Source organism: Eschrichtius robustus, chromosome 17 (genome assembly GCF_028021215.1).
Source record: "Eschrichtius robustus isolate mEscRob2 chromosome 17, mEscRob2.pri, whole genome shotgun sequence".
NCBI lineage: Eukaryota > Metazoa > Chordata > Mammalia > Artiodactyla > Eschrichtiidae > Eschrichtius > Eschrichtius robustus.
In genome coordinates this window covers 61061598-61082472 of record NC_090840.1, presented here as the reverse complement: position 1 = coordinate 61082472, position 20875 = coordinate 61061598, and the positions used below count along the sequence as shown (strand labels likewise).

At 31.9% G+C, this 20875-nt stretch overlaps 1 protein-coding gene across 3 annotated transcripts in view; it reads left to right on the top strand.

Moving 5' to 3' along the window:
• Window positions 1-20875, top strand: part of CSMD3 (CUB and Sushi multiple domains 3) — a 1176048-nt gene that overhangs the window by 853409 nt on the left and 301764 nt on the right. For all 3 annotated transcript variants that reach the window (XM_068525309.1, XM_068525308.1, XM_068525307.1), the window contains 3 exons: window positions 3642-3833; window positions 7999-8125; window positions 10678-10880. In XM_068525309.1, coding sequence (XP_068381410.1) covers window positions 3642-3833; window positions 7999-8125; window positions 10678-10880 — 522 coding nt within the window. The remainder of the gene's footprint in view (window positions 1-3641; window positions 3834-7998; window positions 8126-10677; window positions 10881-20875) is intronic.

Sequence of the window (20875 nt, the reverse complement as noted above, 5' to 3'; positions counted from 1 at the left end):
CATGGTGCATACACCATAGAAACACTTGCATATGTGCAAATGGGGACATAGAAGTATAGCATTTTTATAACAATGAATAATATAAGTAATATAACAATATGAATGCCCATGAGCTGGAGAATAAGTAAATCAATTTTGGAGTATACCTCCAATGGAATATCATTAGTAGTTAAAATGAATAAAATGTGTGTGTATGTGTGTGCATAAATATAAAAGTAAAAACGCAATGCTGGGCAAAAAATAAAGGCTTAGAAGACTTTTATTTCAATTGTATAATTTATGAAATGTACAGATGCTTGAAAATCATACTGTATATTGTTCATAGACATATAGATATGTGTTAAACATATAAATTATGTGTGAAAATAATACACTAATTGAGAATATTTGTTAGCTCTCAGTAGGGAAAGACCAGAAAGGGATTGGAGACAGACATAAAAGGAGTTTTAACTTGTTTTGCAGTATTTATTTCTTAATAACAATATTAATGTGAATATGAACCAATTAATGTAAATATTAATCTGAAAACTAATCTGAATTAATATTACTATTAATCCGAAGCAACTATCCAATAGTACCAGATGGTGACGTTGTTGTTTTATCCTTTCTACTCTCTTGTAGATTTCAAATAGTAACTTTAAAATGTTAGAAATCCTTAAAGAAATCTGCTATATGGTGGCAGGAAAGGAATTAGATCTCAGTTTAAGTTATTCAGCAAGTCAAAAGGATTTAGGTAATTGAGGATATTCAGTTCATTTTGTGCTCTAGAAATTTTCATTTCATCAGAGTATCAAATTTCACAAGGAATGGTGAATATTTATAGTATATATTTTTTCATACACATCTTTATTTGTCAGTTTCAAGTATTTGAGCTTTTCAATGAAAAGACTGGCAGCTGAATGTTTCCATAAAGATAAGACAGTTCTGAATATTTACGAATAAGCAACAATAATTCCACCAAATTGGACTAAATTATGTTGTGCTTTGTAGCTTATATACTGTTGTCCATGTGCATTTTCATCTACAATGCAAAGTATTCTAAATTATCTTAATTTACAAAGAATATCTCCATTATACCTCATCACCAGCAATTGCCAACCACATTTACAAAGCATTCAAATTAAGGGAGGATGAATTTGGTAATAAACCTTGAAAAGAGAGCTTGATTTCCATTTTTATTTTGATAAATGATATGTGGTAAAACTCAAAAGTGGCTGAATCTTGAATAATAAACTGAATATTATGTCTGGTAAAAGGAATTCAAACTTGTTATTTTCAATCAGGGACATTTTAAATGTAGTGTTAAGTGTGCAGATCCATACAAAGTAGTATGTCCTAAAAATTTTGTTACTACTTCTGTTGTTTCTACTTCTGTTTTTGAAAGACTGACTTGCTTGACCATGTACCCTTTATATCTCATATATGTCATAATTTGAGTTAACAACTTCTAACCTCTTGTATGGCTCTGTTTCTGAAGCTGTTTGCATTTGCCTTATTTTAACATATTTTCACCCAAATGAGGCTGTCACAGATTGATCCATATAGGAAATTCCTGAAGGTTTTTTAACTGTCTCATAAATTTCAGTTTCTCAACAACATTATCTTAGCTTATTTTTCAGTTGTCTCCTAGAGATAATTGCCTCTAAGAATCACACTCATTTACGAACATTATTGAACATCTGTTATGTGCCAGATTTTGTGCTGGGTAGGCATTGTGGGAAAAAGAAAAAAAGTGAAATAAGTCCAGTCTATAGGAAAACAAAGAAAAGAAGCAAATGATTGTAAATTAATTAAGGTGTGTGAAATAATTCTGTTGGTTAACAGAGGAGGGAAAGATGAAGAACCCCTAGAAGAGACTAGGAAGAGCTCCTTATGTTCTCCAAGAGCTAATGTAGCCCTTAACATACAGAAATTATAGTATAAATTCAGTACTTCTAGCTGTACATTTCTGGTAATGTTATGTTTATTATGACACTCTAGGAAGTCAGTACTATAAATTAGTGATTTGTCATCAGTGAGCTAATACATCCTTTTTTGCTTTCTAGTTCAAATTTAGATTAATTTGGTCAAGGATCTGTGCCTACAAAAGAGATACAAATCTCTTTTTGATTATCATATGATTTAAGATGTACATAAAAGTTGTCCTTTTGTCAAATATTATTTGTCTTGAAATCACAGACTTCCCTAATTCATGAAGCTATCTGGAATATTTATCATAGTCCTCTAGTCCCAGAAGCTATAATTGATATAATTTAGCACCTAATTATTATTGGTGCATTCATTATATCTTACATTTATCATACATTTATGTAATTTGTAAAACATTAAGGGCAGAAGAATTCCTTAGCTAGGGAGCTTAGATTTTGAAAACTAGTGTCATGTTTGATTTACATTCTGAAGTACCCTTTTCTAGTTCTTTCAGTATCTTAATAGTGAATTGTGCTATGACAGTTTTTTAATATTCATCTTTATTAATTTTATTCTGAACATGCACACAAAGTGTTCTGGATCTACAGAGATTATTATCATTTAAGTGATATAATTAATAATAATAATAGTAATAATAATAACTGTGTCAGCATCCCTTTGACCCAGTCCTTACCCCTGTAGTAACACGATGAAAATCAGATGGAAAGATCTACACGAGTGACCAGGGACAAGGAATAAAGAAAAATGCACGTGCTGTGCTTAAGATAGTTGTCTTTAACTCCTCTCCTGAAAGGAGGAAGAAAAAAACTGCTCTTTGGAGATGGGATAGAAAGAATTCTTGGTTTTTATTCTAACCTTTGGAATGTAAATTTAGGGTTTCAATAGTCAGATTAGCCCCCTGTGTCTCCAGTTTTTATAATCTAGAGATGTCTGTAAGGTTCTGGGTCTCATTCTTCCTTGAAATGTAAACACAAACCCCCTTCAGAGTTAGGTTCATCTCTGCAGTTCTCTCACTACTCAAACAGTTGTAACTTAACTTCTCACACTTAGCCCAAGATCACAAGTTTCCAGCAAAAGTCATGTGGAAAGCCCCAACCCTTTAGAAATTGAAAATATGTTCTCTACACCCTACTCTTTTTTTTTTTTTTTTCCTTGTGAGAAATTTTGAGAGTCGTACATTCTGGAGAAGGCAGAAAATAAAAATTCAGAGTTCTTCAAACTGATTACTGTGTTATATTGACTCTTGATAAAGTATATTTTAAATATAAGGCTATTTCACTTTCTTCTAAGACTGTAAAAGTAAAGCAGTCTAAAGTTATATTTGCAGTGGAGATATTTGTTACTTGGACAGTTATGATTTCACATATTTTGTATGGATTTTAATTTTTCATTATTTGATCATAATAGTTACATTGGTCAGAATCTATTAGCTGCAAATCACTTGAAGCAGGCAAGAATCTTACTACTATAAGTTATGATATAGTCATATAGACCATGGGGTAGCACTGCTAAATTTGAATAATACAACAAATTCTAATTTGTGAGAAAAGAGCTCTCTATGGTGGCTGTAAACTAACAAAATTAAATACGGTAAGAGTAATAAAACCAGGAAAAAGTATGTACTCATATAAAAAATATAAAAAGGGATGATTTGTACAGTTTTAAATCTTCCTGTTAAATTTTGTCTTTAATAAACTTGTATTTTCTCATAGGTTTTGAACTTTCACATTGTGAGGATCCTGGCATTCCACAATTTGGATACAAGATCAGTGACCAAGGCCATTTTGCTGGTAGCACTATCATTTATGGATGCAATCCAGGCTATACTCTCCATGGAAGTAGCCTTCTCAAGTGCATGACAGGGGAGAGAAGGGCATGGGACTATCCTCTGCCATCCTGTATTGGTAGGATACTGCTTTAGGTTTTCATGAAATAGTTCTATGGAAGTGTTATTAAAATATACTGTACCTTTTCAAGTTATTCAGTCTGTCTACACACAACTCATACTTTAATCAAAAAGTTAATGAATTCATAGCTCAGATTTGTGGAGAGTGAGAGGGTTCTTTTCATAATCTTACCAGTGAGTACATTCTCTTTTTTGGGTAAAAAATGGTTTGAAGCCATTATGTTTATCTTATCTTGATATAAAGTTTAACTCACTACAAAAATATGCTGAAACTCTTAATCATACACATTTATTGAATCACATTGACCAGTTTTGTTTTTTGTGTTTTTTTTGGTTTTTTTTCAGATTTGTTTTTATATACAAAATTATTGCTTTTGCTGGTGTCAAGGTGGATTAAAAAACAGTAAACTATTCTCAATAATTTCAAAGTCTTTATTTATACACTTTTTCAAAAACTAAAAGTGCATATGTTTTTCCTATGTGTATGTATCATGACATAATTAAATGAATTTCAGTAACAAAAGACAATGTGAGAGTCAGTGATATCAGATATATTGCCTACATGAAGCTATAGATTGATCATTTTCTCTCTTGTTTGTACAGCGGGAGTACAATTTTATTGCTACCATCTTTAGATTGATTAACAAATAACTGGGTATTATGTGAGAAGCAGGGTGGATAGAAAAGTGTTGATAAAGACATCTGCTTTTTTTTTTCTTTTTTTGCTCCAATATCAAATAGGTGCCACGCTGGAATACTAGGACAATAAAGATATTTAAACAATATCAAAACATTTAAACAAAACACTAACTCCTCAGTAGGGAACAAACATGATTCTTCAGCAATTCTTATTTCTTAATGGCATTTGTGGAAGCACAAATCCATTCTGTGTCAGGCCCATATGGATGAAATTGACTTAAACTTTTTTTTTTTTTTAACAGCTTTATTAAGTTGTAATAGATATCTTAAAAAAATGCACATGTTTAATGTATACAATTTGATGAGTTTGGAGACCTAAACCTTTTGAGATAAATTTTAATGTTTGTTATTTGATATGGTCAACATAGGAATCTCCACAAAACTTGAAGGAATTCAAATAGAAAAAAAATGAAATGCTAGTTATTAGAGGTCTTGCAACTAATTGCAGTGTTTTTGATGACATGAGTCTTCTATTGGTTTATTAAAACAGTGATTCACACAGAAAGCAAACATACTTTTATCTAACCAGAATGCAATTATAGTGCTTTCCTTTCAGATGGCATCTGAATTTTGGATAGATTATGAGGATAATACTACAGTAACAACCTAAATTGACAAAGCTTGAGATTCTGGAATATGACCAACAATCAGCCCACTGTCATTGGTTATGAGAACAATGTAGCACTGATTAGTTCTCTCTGAAGTTATGTTCTTTGATGTGAATATGAAATATATTCAGAAAATCATTAAGGGTTGCAATAGCACAAAAGTATAAACTTGTAAATACTGACTTGCCCTGTTGTCTTTAAAATTTAAATCATAAACAAATACATTGAAAAACATATATTTTCCTTATATGTTGAACCAAGGTGAAGACATTTTTCATTTTTTGGAAAAATTTTATGCAAATAGGACATTTGACCTGGGATCAGAAAGAAGATTTTAATTTTGTTTGCAATGAATCAATGCACTTTATGTTTATGAATCTGCCAAGTCAAAATTTAGTGACTTGACACTGCTCAAGATTTCATGTGAAGGGTAATCTTTTTTTTTTTCTAATGATGGTTGATCAGGAATAACAGCTGAAACAGTTGGACACATGGTGTGTCATGCTATGACTTCCATGATAACAGGAGATGAAATTCTATTTTAGATGGTGTTCTTTACTGGCAATAATTAATAGCTTTACCACCTGGCCTAAAATCATAATTTTCTATGCCCATTAACCTTAAATATCTATTATGATTATATTTTTGCCTTTGCCAAATGAGAAACTTTTTCTCAATTATATGGATTATTTCTAGGTAATTATGTTTCTGTAGCTTATACATTGAGCAAACAAAAATTAATTTTTGAGACACCATAGCCAAAGAACTTTAACCTGTACACCTTCATTTTTATCTACAAATGTAAGACTTCTGTCAGAATACGAACCCCAGTGTTATGGTATATCACACTGGTTCATTTGAAATCAAAATACCAATAATATTTGTAGCAAAGAAATATGGAAAAAGAAAGAGGTATGTTTAAATTCAAGATAAACACAGTACCCAAAATTCCAGTCTGCCTTGAAGCTGCTTAAAAATTAATCTGGAGGAATGAAGTGTCAAATTTGTTCTCATAAGAAATATATGCCAATAATAGTGATAAATCATTAAAATGATGAAAAATGAATTATTATAGTTATAGAGTTCTAGGTTGTCCAACAAAGTTTTTATTTAAAAAATGAGAAAAACCTCAGTAAGTGATGGTAACTTCTTAAATACAGATATCTTTTCATTTACTTTAAAAATAACTTAAGTTTATTATTATAAATTAAGCTAATGTTGCAATACAAAATAAACTTGCTTAGCCCTCTGTAGGTATGTGTATCAGTTAGGGTTCTCCAGAGAAGAAGGATCAGTAGATCTAGATACAGATCTGTCTGTCTATCTGTAATCAAGAAATGTATTTATTTTGAGGAACTGCCTCATGCAGTTGTGGAAGTTGACAAGCCCAAAATCCAGAGAGAAGGTCAAAAGTCCAGAAACTCGGGCAGGACTTAATGCTGCAGGCTTGAGGGAGAATATCTTCTTGTCTAGAAAACTCCACTTTTCCTCTTAAGGCCTTCCAATTTATTGGATGAAGGCTACCCACATTATCAAGGGTAATCTTAAAGTCAACTGATTGTAGATGTTAACCAGGTCTATAAATAGCAATACCTAAACTAGTGTTTGATAGAATAACTGGGTACTGTAGCCTAGCCAGGTTGACACATGAGACTAACCATCATAGTGTGCTAAAACGTAACACCTAAAATCTTTGAAACAATTTTACCTACATGAATAGAGCCTACAGATTTGAACCATGATATTCGATTGTTATTAGGTCTTTTCCAAATGCTGAAACTTTCTGTCTTTGACCTTCTTTGCTCTAATAATCGAAACAAAACAAAACAAAATCCAAGATGCTTACTTCAGTCATTGAATTTGAGTAAGACAGTAACACTGCAGAGAACAAGCAAAATAAATATATGTAGTATATTCAAATATTTAAGCAAGAAGTAAAATAATATGGATTTGGCTTATTTTTTGGTACTATGATAATCTGGAAAATTTTCAAATGTATAATGTATTACTACACTGTGGTTTCCAGGATTTAGAGATGTAGAACAATATACTAATTAAGCAAACTATTTAGTTTCTCTCTTCTCTCTTCTCTAGAAAGAGAATTCTTTCTAGATTATTGGCTTATCAAAGTAAAATCATTCCAGATATCCCAATATATTAAATATTATTAAAATGGAGAGGGAATTCCCCAGAAGATAAAATTTTTATTATAGTGTATGATGATGCTTACATTTTTAATTTGATAAATTTTATAAAAATTAGAGACCGGTTTGATTTCAGTTTAAATCAAAACTGAACTAGATTTAACTGAAGAAAAATTTAATAAAAATGCCATTTTGACTTTTGGGAGGTTAAAAGCGAAAGAGTTTAGAGTGATTTAAAGGGGAATAAAAGGACAATGAAATTTAGAAGGCCTGAGGGACTGCAGTAAAGCTTATTGTTTCTCAGAGGTGAGGTAGTAAGATGATGAATTATTCAGCCTACAATCAACTAGCAGTGGGCAACTTGCCATCTGTTTTCCCTTTTTACATTATCATTATTTAACAACACATCTTAAAATGTTTGGAAGCCTAAACTCAGAGTTTTGAGTGTGTACTTTTTCAATTCCCTAATTAGGTTTATTATATTATTTTTATATGATCTGACTTGAGATTCTTTTTTTATTGTACAGTATGTTCTTGCTTCAATTAATACCTTAATCTGAGAAAGCATATACAAATATATACTTTCAATAAGAGGAGAAACCAATCTCTATTTTCCTTCAGGTGAAAAAATATATACTCTTGAGAAATTCGTAGATTGTTTAGAAAGATTGGCATTAAATTGTGACTTAAAATTGAATTAATTTTTTACTAGCTGAATGCGGAGGTCGTTTTAAAGGAGAATCATCAGGAAGAATCTTATCTCCTGGTTATCCCTTTCCGTATGACAATAATCTGCGTTGCATGTGGATGATTGAGGTAGATCCAGGAAACATTGTCAGGTAAATGGATTTTATTATTTCAAAATGACCAGGGAATCTGAATTTCCCTGATCAGCCCCTATATACAATATCAATTAATATCAAGATTTTTCAATGTTTTTTAACCTTGGCAAAGAAAAACATGGTTTTTATATGTTTAAAATATGAAAAAAAAAAGTATTCACAAGCATGATTTATTGATTTGTGGTCCACAGCAGTAGTTCATACAGCCCCTTAGAGAGAAGCGTTTCAGTTATAAGAGGGCACAGAAGGTGCGAATTTTTCCTACTTGTTGGCGATGCTATACTTTCAGTTACGCATGACTTAAGACGCTGAGTCCATCATTTTGATAGGTATACAGAGTTGTGCAGATCACTGTCATAAGTTCAGCCTCATGAACATTTAGAAGAAATAAGAATGGAAGAGGACTCAGTACCTATTCCCTGTCTTCCCTAGATTTAGGCATATCTCTGAAGCATTTGCTTTCTTCCCACGCTCTAACCATGTTAGCGTTCTGTTCCTGCTGAGTTTAGTTAGGTGGCTCACAGTTCTTCACATAATTTCCTCTTAGATGATGGCGGAACCGTAGCCTCCTAAATTAACACCAGTCAGGTTTCCAAGGCGCACCTGCTCTCAGTTCTAGTCTAACTATTATTGTTATGACTAGGGATGAATTAGTAAATGAACAAATTCCCCTTGACATATGAGCTAGCTATTGTGTTATCACTCACAAAACAGTGACATTAAGAATTGCTGCTTTATATAAATGGATTTTCAAACAGGCTTATGGGTGATGAAGGCAGTTTTATGAAAAACAAATATTGTCCTTCAAATAACATGCTGCAAGGTGTACTCCATGTATTGTTGGATGCAGTGTGAACTGGTACATTACTTTTGCAAGGCAATTTGCAGCTACAAATTGAATCGAACCTCAGCCTACTTTTCTTTAAGATAGGTCATGTATTGCTTTGTTTTAAATATTAGAAATGGTAAATGTGAAAATATTAACTTCAACAGAATTCTGGGATTTTTAAAAATTAAAAAAAATATTTGATATTAAATTGCAACCCAGATCACATATCACACGTGAATGTGGTATATGTGTGTGTGTGTGTGTGTGTGTGTGTGTGTCTGTGTATATATATATATATATATATATATATATATATATATGGAGAGAGAGAGAGAGTTGAGTTGAGCATGTTGATACAATTGGATTTCTAATTTTTGGCATTAGGCGCAAAAAAATCAGACACTAATTTTGTCTAGATTAGACACAAAGCAAAATAGATTTAACATGAAAATTTTTTTTTCCTTTTTTGTGCATTTTTTTTGGGGTAGACACTTTCACATTAAGGAAGTTCCCTTTTACTCCTAGATTACTGGGTGTGATGATTATGAATGGATACTGAATTTTTTAAATACTTTTTCTGTGTATATTGAGATCTTCATGTGATTGTTTTCCTCCTTATATCTGTCACTGTGGTGAAATGTAATCGTTGGTTTTTGAATGTGAACCATTTTTGCATTTGCGGAATAAACCTCATTTGAGTCTGATAAAACAAACAAAAAACTTGAAACAGTGGAAATAACACATACTATGGAATTAGATAACTTGAGTTCAATTCATGACTCTGCCACCCTTTGGGCAATCTTAGTTAATCTATCTCAACCCCATTTGCTACATTTGTAAAATTGAGATAAAAATTGTTCCTGCTTCATTGGGTCATTGTAACAATTAAAGGAAGAAAATCGATGTAATGCATTTTGCACACTGCCTGGCACATATGAGATCCTCTAAGTGTCACCTGCCATTGCCACAGTTAAAAGTCATGAACACTGAAAAGAATGTACAGATCTTCCTCGGGTTACATCCTGATAAACTCAACGTAAGTTGAAAATATCATAAGTTGAAAATGCATATAATATAACTAACCTACTGAACATCATAGCTTAGCCTAGCCTACCTTAAACATGCTCAGAACACTTACATTAGTCTACAGTAAATCATCTAACACAAAGTCTATTTTATAATAAAGTGTTGAGTATCTCATGTAACTTTATTGAATACTATAGTGAAAGTGAAAAACGGAATGGTTTTATGGGTATATTATGGTTGTAAATGTATTGGCGGTTTGTCTTTGTGATCTTGTGACTGACGGAGCTGTAGCTCCCTGCCACTGCCCAGCATCGTGAGAGAGTATCATACAGCATATCACAACTGGGAAAAGATCAAAATTCAAAGTACAGATTTTACTGAATGCATATCTCTTTTGTACCATCTTAGAGCCAAAAAATCCTAAACTGAATCATCATAAGTCAGGGATAGTCTGTATACCTAAAGTTTTTATAATTTGCAGAGGTGATGTAATAGCACATTTAACCATATTCTAAAAAAAAATTATACTGCTCAAGAAAAATTCATTAAGTTTATATATGCAGTTTACATAATTCATTTTTATCTGATAGAATAAAAGGAATATCTAGTATAAACAAGATGAATATTTGTTATATTCTTTATTTAAACCTGAATCCATGTTTAAGATAATCAGAGATATATGGTTCTCCCACAGCCTACAGTTTCTTGCTTTTGATACGGAAGCATCGCATGATATACTCCGAGTTTGGGATGGTCCACCAGAAAATGATATGCTTTTAAAGGAAATTAGTGGTTCTCTTATTCCTGAAGGAATCCATAGCACCCTCAACATAGTAACCATCCAGTTTGACACGGACTTTTATATCAGCAAATCTGGATTTGCAATTCAATTTTCAAGTGAGTTATTTTTTTATTTCTTCTATAAAAAATAGGAGTGCTATTTAAATAGTTCTGTTTACTGCTCAAACTTTAATTTTAAAATTTTAATGATCTTAAATATTCCTATTTCTAGTCTTCTTATTCATCTGGAGTTAAGGTAAAACATAGAAAAAAAGAAATACAATTAACTTTTAATTAATTAATTGTTGAGCCCTTCTCTCCAATTGTCAAACCAATTTTCCATAAAGTAAAGATGGTGTTAAAATAATTCAGCAAATGAAATAATTACATTATAGAGCTTGTAATTTGAATTCACTGTAAAATTATATTTTAAAATGTACAGTTTTTGGAGATAAGGAAGGAAATGAATATTTGCCATTAAAAGAAAAGCAACCCTACATTTTTACTAATTTTATTTTTCTTCTGTTAAAGATCTTAATTATATATTCACAGGAAGCTTTGACAAAATATTTTAGATCTACTATTAAATTAAAGATTTCCTACAACAATGAAATATCATTCATTATAATTACTAGTGTTCATGGCCTTTTTTCTTTTTATGGCACTGCTAAGTGGTTAAATATATGCTGTTCTGTAAAACGGATTTTGGTTTAATGGCTGGAGAAACTAAATGAAAACTCAAAAGTTTTAGTTGCTATTTTTTCACTCTTATTACCAACACACATTATCTCTTTGAGAAAAATATCTAAGGGATCTTCTAATTGTATAGGCTTAAAAAGTCCTATTAATTGAAACTTATTGAGATTTCCAACATCATCTATGGGAAGAGTGCAAACCAGTGTTCTTCAAATGTGCCTTAATTCAAATCCTGTCTTCTTACTAATTGCTGACTTTGGAAACCTTACCTCATCACCTGAGTCTGAGTTTTCTAATTCACATAGGAATAATAATGCTCATATCATAAATAGATTATTAGGATTTAACATGATCACGTGTGCACAGTTCTTAGTATTGAGTAGTAAATAGTTGGTGCCCAGTGAACTATTATCATTATATGAATAAATGTAAAATTGGAACCCTTTAGAAAAAGCATGAAGGGCTTTTTTAACGACTGGCCTGAAAATATACCACTTTAGGTTAACAACTGGTCAATACAAATATATAATTAACTTGACAGACCTTTTGTTCATGGAAGACAGTTGTTTGGCATAATCGACTAAAGTAAATGAATTGTTTTGTGTTATAAATAAAGTTCATGTGAGAGAGGTGTACATCAGCAGAGTCAATATCTTTCAATTTGTACCTTTAGTGTATCTTTTGAGACAAAGAAAAAAGGAATGAAAAATAAGAGAATGATTATGTAATTAATAAACATAAATGGCTTGTAATTCTGAAACGCTTATAAATGGAACATTGTTCATATTTATATCTTCTATTTTCTACTGTTTATTTCTCCTTTTTTTGAAGTTAGGAACAATTTGTCAGCAAACTGCTTATGATTGCTGTTCAATTTCAGTTATTTATAATGGTAGTTTGGCAACCAACAGCTCTCCTTTCATTTACCTTAAATTAGTAAGGTTTTACACTTAAATGGTTATTTGTGATTAAATGTCTGAATGCAGTCATGTGAAAAGGTGCTTCAGGCTATTGTTTGTGAATGCCAAGTACATCTGATTAATAGAAACAGACTGCTTTATATGCATTTATGGAATTTTTAATGCACATTTGTCTGTGAAATTAGCAATACATTTTTATATTTATTGCATTTGTAGGGCATATTAAAGTTATGGAAACAATATGTATCATACCAGAGTTTTAATAAATCTGCCTCCATAATATTCTTTTAAGATGCATAGAAATGTGTACTACTGATCTGAGACTAAAAAGCTATTCATTGAAATAAAATTACCTGGAGAGTTAATATATTGTGAATAGCATCAATCAATGAAAATTAGTCTCTGGGTTGGAGATCTTCTGTAACTTATGCCTATACAGCTTTATAAGTGTTCAGATTTCAAATGTGAAAATAGTTTTTTCATGAATGAGGTCTTGCTTGGTGCCAAGAACCGTAAGTAGTTTGTATGATCTATTTAATCCTCACAGAAGCCATATGAGATATGTTGTATCATCCCCATTTACCGAACAATACACTGAGGTTCAGAAAGTGAGTTAATTTGTTCAAGGTCACACCCTAGCAGATGCCTGCAGCTGTGACTCAAATCCACCTATGTCTGAAAGGAGATTAACACTGTGCCTGGTGCATAGTAAATGCTTAGCAGTTATTACTACTCTTTTGCTATTCTTATTTATTATTTATTAATATTCTAGAGGAAATACAAAGATTTTAATTATGCGTTATTAGTTACAATGAAGTTCTACAATTTAATCAGCTTGTCTTTCTGATTATGCTTACAAGAACCACATCTAAGGTCACACTTCCAAAAAGCAGATGATTTATACAAGTGAAGCAGTGAGAAGGAATAAAGGAAAGCTGGAATGTGTACATTCCCATTTAAAAGGGACAGTTGCCCCCTCTGGCTAAAGTCATTTTGCCCTGTAGGAAGACAGACTAATTTTTAAGTGGAACTTGAAATAAAGAGTTTTATGTAAAGTCATCTAATTGTCAAAGAAAACAACTCAACTAATCTTAAAGAGAATATTAAAGTCTATAGTCCAATAAATCACGACTATGGGTCAAATTTGGCTTGCAGGTCAAAATTTGCCACTTGAGGGTTTTACCTGAATTACTTTTCCTAAGATAAATCTATCTCATGTTACCCATTTATTCATTTGTTCATTCGTTCATTCTAGGAGAGTCTATTAAAGGACCAGATAGTAAGCATATTTATCTCCAGCTATTTCTCGAGTGCATCTTTCCTTTCACTTAGGCAAATCTTCTTAGTTACATAAACACACACACACACACACACACCCTGTACTGTTTTCTGTCCCTAAAGTTTCTTTTACTTTAAATTTTTTTCTTAAGCCTTGCTCATTCTTCCAGACTCAGCACCAAGACCTCTTTTTATAAAATATTTTCTGCCCTCTGTATAAAACATTTTTAAATGTTTATAAAACAATCTCTTTTTAAAACATCCTCTGACCTTTCTTTATAAGACAAATTCCAGCCCATGCTCTAGGCACTAGCTATAATTTTTTTCCAAATAAAGATGTGAAAACATGGTTTATCATTTCATTGTTCTGAAGATGTTTTAATTATATGAACTTTGCCTCTCTAAATGTCTGTAAAGAGCAAACATTCTATTTAGGGTGATCATGTAATTTATTGTTCAAATCTAAGATAACTTTTGAGAGTAAAAGGGGACACTTAAAAATTAAGCTGGACAACAGGCATAAACTAGAACAATAGTAACCAAATCAGTTTGTATCATTATTTTAATTGTCAGATTTTCATTCTGTTCCCATTCCGCCCACCATCACCACCACATTGCCTGTTCCTTTTTTGAGCAAAGAGCTGAGTGTCAAATAATAAATTAAAAAAGGAATGAGTCAGGAAATAGCAGCAAAACAGTCTTAAGCAACAAAATGCAACCAACGAAATGGATTTCAGTGAACTTGGTGCAAAGTGAATTTAACTGAAATGTAGGTCACATACCAACTTCATAATCACTGTCAAGCCGCTATCAGCAGCCTCATGCCTTCTATTTCATGATCTATTCATTCTTTGTAGTCTTTTGCTTTGCCTCTTGGTGTTATATTCTGCAAGACTCTTTTGCTTAATCACAGCTACTTAAGTCTGACATGGCTACCTCATGCTGTCCTATGTTCTGCCCTTGGTTCTCAGCAGTCAGCCTCTATATATATCTCCTACTTAAGTTTGTAATCTGCGTGTCTCATCCCACTTTAGTTCCTCAGGGAGGACATCTTTAAGTATCATGCTGTCATTTGCCCACAGAATAGTTGATTTTGACAGAGCGTTTTCTGTGCTCTTCACTCTTTGACATCTCTGTTAAGAATATGCCCCTGCTGGATAATACAAAATACCAAGGGCCATATATTATACTGTTGAAAATTCTCAAGGAGATGGATTCCTTAGTCATGAGACATTGATGTCTCCCGACCTTAAAGGACTGCATGGTGCCCCTGCATTTGTTCCCATCCTCATTATTACTGCCTACACTGCTGTAGCAGTCGACTAGCCACTCACTTCGTTGTCTCTCCAGCCAGACTTTTCTCTACATTTCCACCTGACTGATGTTTTGAAAATATAAATCAGACATCACTCCTCTGTTTAAAATTCTTTTATGGCTACACAGTCATAAGTTCAAAACTGTGGAATTACATTTAAAGCCTCCACAATTTGCACCCAAATTACCTGCCAGCTTCATCTCTCACTATTCAGTTACATACATCTAGTCATCTAACTGCACTGTCCTGAAAAGACATTGACCTTTCACATTTCTGCTTCTTTTGCAAACTCTCTTCCATGTTCCTGTAACACTTATGTCCACATTCAAATATCCGTAAATTCTTAGTCATTTTCCAAGGCCCAGGTCAAATGATACTTTAGGTACTAATGAACTTCTAGGCAGAATTAGTCACTCCCATATCTGCAGTGCCCTGGCACTATGTGTGTATTATATTAGAATGGCTGTATATCCTCGTTTGCCCAAGACAGCCCTGGTTTATGCCTATTTTCCTGGCAACCTGACTTGTTTGACATTTGGTCTGTATTTTCCATTTTCAACAAAGTATCATTATTAATAGTTCTGTTAAAATAGCCAAGGTGTATTTATTAGCTATTGTCTTTGTGTTTGATCTCATCTAGTAGTGTGCGAGATATATTCCCAGTGCTCAGAGTAATTATAATACATGATTAATTTTGAAAGACAAATACTGATAACCCATCTCTATTTCCCAGTCTTTTGTGGATGCCAGGTAACTTACACTTCCCTTTCATGGATAGCATATAGGGCTCTTGTAGATAAAATGAAAATATTCTCAGATATTAACATCTAACCCATTCTGATCTTAGATGGTGTTGGGAGAACTATTTGATACTGTTGCCCTGCCAGCTATTTTGTATAACAGCAAGTTATGTCATAATCTATTCTGTGGCTTGAAAGATACCTAAAGCTGTCAGGCCATGAGTTGGCCAAATCACTGAGAAATATGTATTTTTGAAATATGCACAGAAGTAGAGGTTGCACAGATGTGCTGTAGAGCTATAGTCTGAATGTTCTTGCCATGAGTGTTTGTTATTTATTTTATAGGATAAATTAACAATTATTTATTTTATCATACTGTTTTATTATTTTACGATAGACATTTATGGCAGCAGTGGGATAGAAAGTACATACTGAATATTCATTTCTTAAGAAAGCTTAATTCCACCAAGATTTCTAAAAGAAAGTTCAGCTGAAGGAGGCTGTCAGGAAGACCCAGCAGAGATCAACAAGGATGTCAGACAAACTTATTCTCGCAAAATTTGAAACTAAACGCAAAAGGATAGCAGGAAAGGATCTAGAAGAATTTTTGTTTATTATGATTTGTGAATCAAAGCATTTTAGTACATCCAGAAACACATTTTTAAAAAAGTGGAGAGTTCCACATGATCCCATTTCAATTAAACATATTTAGGTAAATTGTAAAATTATTTTTAGAGGGTAAATCACATACTGATTGGTTATTTTTCTGTACAATCAAAAATTAGTAGAATACAGAATAAAATGAGACTTCCTTGGCTTGTATATTATATTAATATTCTGTTAAGCTACGGAGGGGGCAATTTTATATTCTAAAATATGAAACATAATTAAATGGTGATTTGGAGCCATGATAATACATCAACAACATCTTTGTCATTTTAAAGTACCTGATGTATTAAATTGATTATTATTATGATCATTTTAAAGTACCTATCTACTATAGCTATGTTCTTTTTAGTTGAATTATTTCCTAAATAAAATTTCTCCCTGGTTTTGGATTTATCCCTGGGACCCTGATATCATTGGTATTAATAGACCAATTTTTCCTAATAACTTGTTAACCTCATGTGAAAGATGGGATATTTTGATTGAGAATGTAGTATATATGATATTAAACATGAGATTTAGACCTAACAGTATATTAATATTTTAAGATATTGATACTTGATATTGTTATTTTATGAACAAATTGCCTACAAATTTTAATATGATAAGTTGTTGGAATACCTGTTTGGATTAACTACATGGTTCTTAGACTTTTATTACTTACATATTAAGGATTTTATACAAGTTGCTCATAATGTCTGCTAATCATCAAAAATTTTTTTTTTTAATTTTGATGTGCTAATCATCAAAAAACCCAATAACAAGAGTCTGTCATACAGAGTGAAGTAAGTCAGAAAGCGAAAAACAAGTACCGTATGCTAACACATATATATGTAATCTAAAAAAAAAAAAAAGGTCATGAAGAACCTAGGGGCGGGACGGGAGTAAAGACTCAGACCTACTAGAGAATGGACTTGAGGACACGGGGGCAGAGAAGGGTAACCTGGGACAAAGTGAGAGAGTGGCATGGGCATATATACGCTACCAAACGTAAAACCGATAGCTAGTGGGAAGCAGCCACATAGCACAGGGAGATCAGCCCCGTGCTTTGTGACCACCTAGAGGGGTGGGATAAGGAGGGTGGGAGGGAGACGCAAGAGGGAGGAGATATGGGGAGATATGTATATGTATAGCTGATTTCACTTTGTTATAAAGCAGAAACTAACACACCATTGTAAAGCAATTATACTCCAATAAAGATGTTAAAAAATAAAACAGTAACATCTCAATTAAAATAAAAGAAAATCGATGATGAAAATGCAACTTGTACACAATGTATGTTAACATACATGGGGACCATGTGATGTCATTGACCATGTGAAAACTAGAAGACATAAATCTGTTTAAAAAAAAGCATGACTTTTCATTTAGAACAAATGAAAACTCAACTAATTTCATCACTTTATGTTCTAAATTCTCTTCTGCATGTATGAAAAGTGTTAACATGCCAGCTTCCTTACCAGAAGAACTTCCCAAATAGTTAAATGAGTCCAATCTTATATGTCACATCAGTAACATTAATCACCTCAAATATTTTAATTCCAGCAAAAGTTTTACTTTTTACCTCCATTTTATGAAGCAGAGTATAGTCTTTGAAAGTTTATTGTGATAAAGATGAAACATCTCATATTATAAATTTAGTTACAATTTTAACATTTCAATAATTAAACTTACTTAGACTTATTTTATGGTCCAGCATATATTTTTCTAGAAGAACCATGTGCATTTGAAAAGAATGTACACTTGCCATTATTGTGAATTAAATACCAATTAGATACAGTTGGTTGATAGCATTGTGTTTGAAGTGTTCTATATTATTACTGATATTTTGTCTACTTTTTTTTTTAATCCACTAATGAAAGAGTAGCATTGAAATGCCCAACAGCAATTGTGGATTTGCCTGTTTATTCTTTCTATCTTATCGTGTCCTGTCATGTTTGTGTATCATGAAGATCTGTTACTAGGTGTGTACGTTTGAGATGCTATGCCTTCTTAATGAGTTGACTGTTTCATTAGAATGAAGTAGCTTTCTTTTTCTCTGGTAATTTTCCTTGTCTTGAAGTTTGCATTGTCTGATATGAATATCTTATAATTAGTGTTTGCACGGTATTTCATTTAGCATCCTTTTAACTTGTTAGTGTCTTTATATTTAAAGTAGGTTTCTACTTTAAACAGCACATGATTGAGATAGTACTTGCTTGAGTCTTGTTTTTTTATACAGTCTGAAGATTTCTGCCTTGTAATTGTAGTCTTTACTGTTTTTCATCTTTATTGGAGTATAATTGCTTTACCATGTTGTGTTAGTTTCTGCTGTATAACAAAGTGAATCAGCTATATGTATACATATATCCCCATATCCCCTCCCTCTTGCATCTCCCTCCCACCCTCCCTATCCCACCCCTCTAGGTTGTCACAAAGCATGGAGCTGATCTCCCTGTGCTATACAGCAGCTTTCCACAAGCCATCCACTTTACATTTGGTAGTGTATATATGTCAGTGCTTCTCTCTCACTTCGTCCCAACTTCCCCTTCCCCCGAATTGCAGTCTTTAAATCATTAGACCGTTCACACATAATGTAATTGTTATGGTTTGGTTTGGCTGCCGTATTGCTATTTACTTTTATTGGACCCACCTGTGTATTTCCACCATCATTTTCTTCCCCTCTATTAACTTATTGGCTAAACATTTTGGAGGTGGGGGTGTACTTGCTCTAATATTAATAGCATACATCTTTGATCAAAACCTACCATTAACTTCTATTACACACCGTCATATATAATGTAAGAATGATAGTGTATTTACATTTCCCCCTTCTTTCCTTTGGACTGTTGTTTCCATTTATCTTCTATTTATATTAACACCACAATACATTTTTTAAACTTTAAGCAAACAATTATCTTTTAAATATTTTTTAAATGAGACAAAGATCACATATTAAAATTATAGTGTTAAGGATAAGGCTATTTGTTTTGTGATAATAATACAAATATAAATTTTGGTGACACACAACTTCATGGCAAAAACAAAGCTCTTGTAAAATTAAGAAACAGATATATACTTAGAATTGGTTGTGGTGTACATATAATTCATAACTGCAACCAAGCAAATTCTACCCATCACAATAAAACTGTCATTAAAATTTACAGATATTTTTATATACAGCAAAATAATTGAATTACATTTTTTGTGTGTATGACAAAGTAATGCTGATTCAAAAATAAATAAACTTTAGTATGTCAGTACCAGCTTCTGTTTTCTCTACTCATTGTCATTCAGGCTTAGAAAAGTTTGCATCTCTGAAGCACTCTTTTTCATAATCAACCAAAATGCCCTACTATGGTTTTGAAATTTTTGATAATAAAACCTTTAAATTTGGTTGATTTATATTAAAATCATATGAAAATCTTTAATCAAAATATTCAGTTATTGGCATGTTAAAGATCTTCAGCTTTTGAAAATTTTGGTGAATTATAATTATTGAAAACAAAGTTTGGAAATAGGAAGACATTTAAATGCTATTTTTATGAAAGTTAAAAGTTAAAACACTGTATAAAATTAAAATTTGAAACTATTATTGTCCTGTAGTATGATTTGACTTGTGAAAAGAGAGTATCTTTTGATGAAGTTCTTATTTTTTAATCAGATTGAATTTATATTTTATACTATAATAGAATAAAATTGAGAAAACATACAATTATACAGCTTACAAGTGAAGTATTCCAAAAAAAAATCATAATTTAAGACAACTTGGTAAGCTTTATATTATAAAAATTTTTGTCAAGAAAGGTATCTGAAAAGAAGTAAAAATTTACTATCTGTGAAAATACTTAAGCTGAAATATTTACACATTGTTGTATGAAATAAAATCAAATTGAAAGTTTCCTATATTTTAAAGAATTAGTCCTAAGCCTACCAGATACCTCAATACCTATAAAGAAAAACCTTTCTCAGTTAAAAATAGTATGGCCTGTAGAGACCTCTGTTAACATGCCAACGATTTAAAATGTATTAAAAATACCTTTAACAATACCAATAAAAATAAGAATATATTGAAAACCACATACTTAAGAAAAAATAGTAAAATGACATTAAATATGTCTAGGAAACCAATTAGAGAATGTACATTTGTACCACAAATGATCATTTTGCTTATCTTATTTTTAATGTTTAATTAACTCATATAAAGATGTTTTTGTGTGCACAGACATGGCATTTTAATTTTTTAGAAATTATTTTTAGTAGTTTTTGCATAGATACTTATTTTGAAAAATTCATCAATGTAATATTATCAATCTGGTAAATCAGTACATATTTTTAATTACATAATTTAAATTACTTTTAGCTTTTTATTTCATGCCCACAATTTTTCACTTTCAATGACAAATGTCACCTGATTTTAATAAACATTTTATTATATTAAAGACATATACACATCTGCTGTCCCTCTTAGACTGTGTTCCTTTGAAGCGCAAGGTTTATCCTATTAATATTTGTATC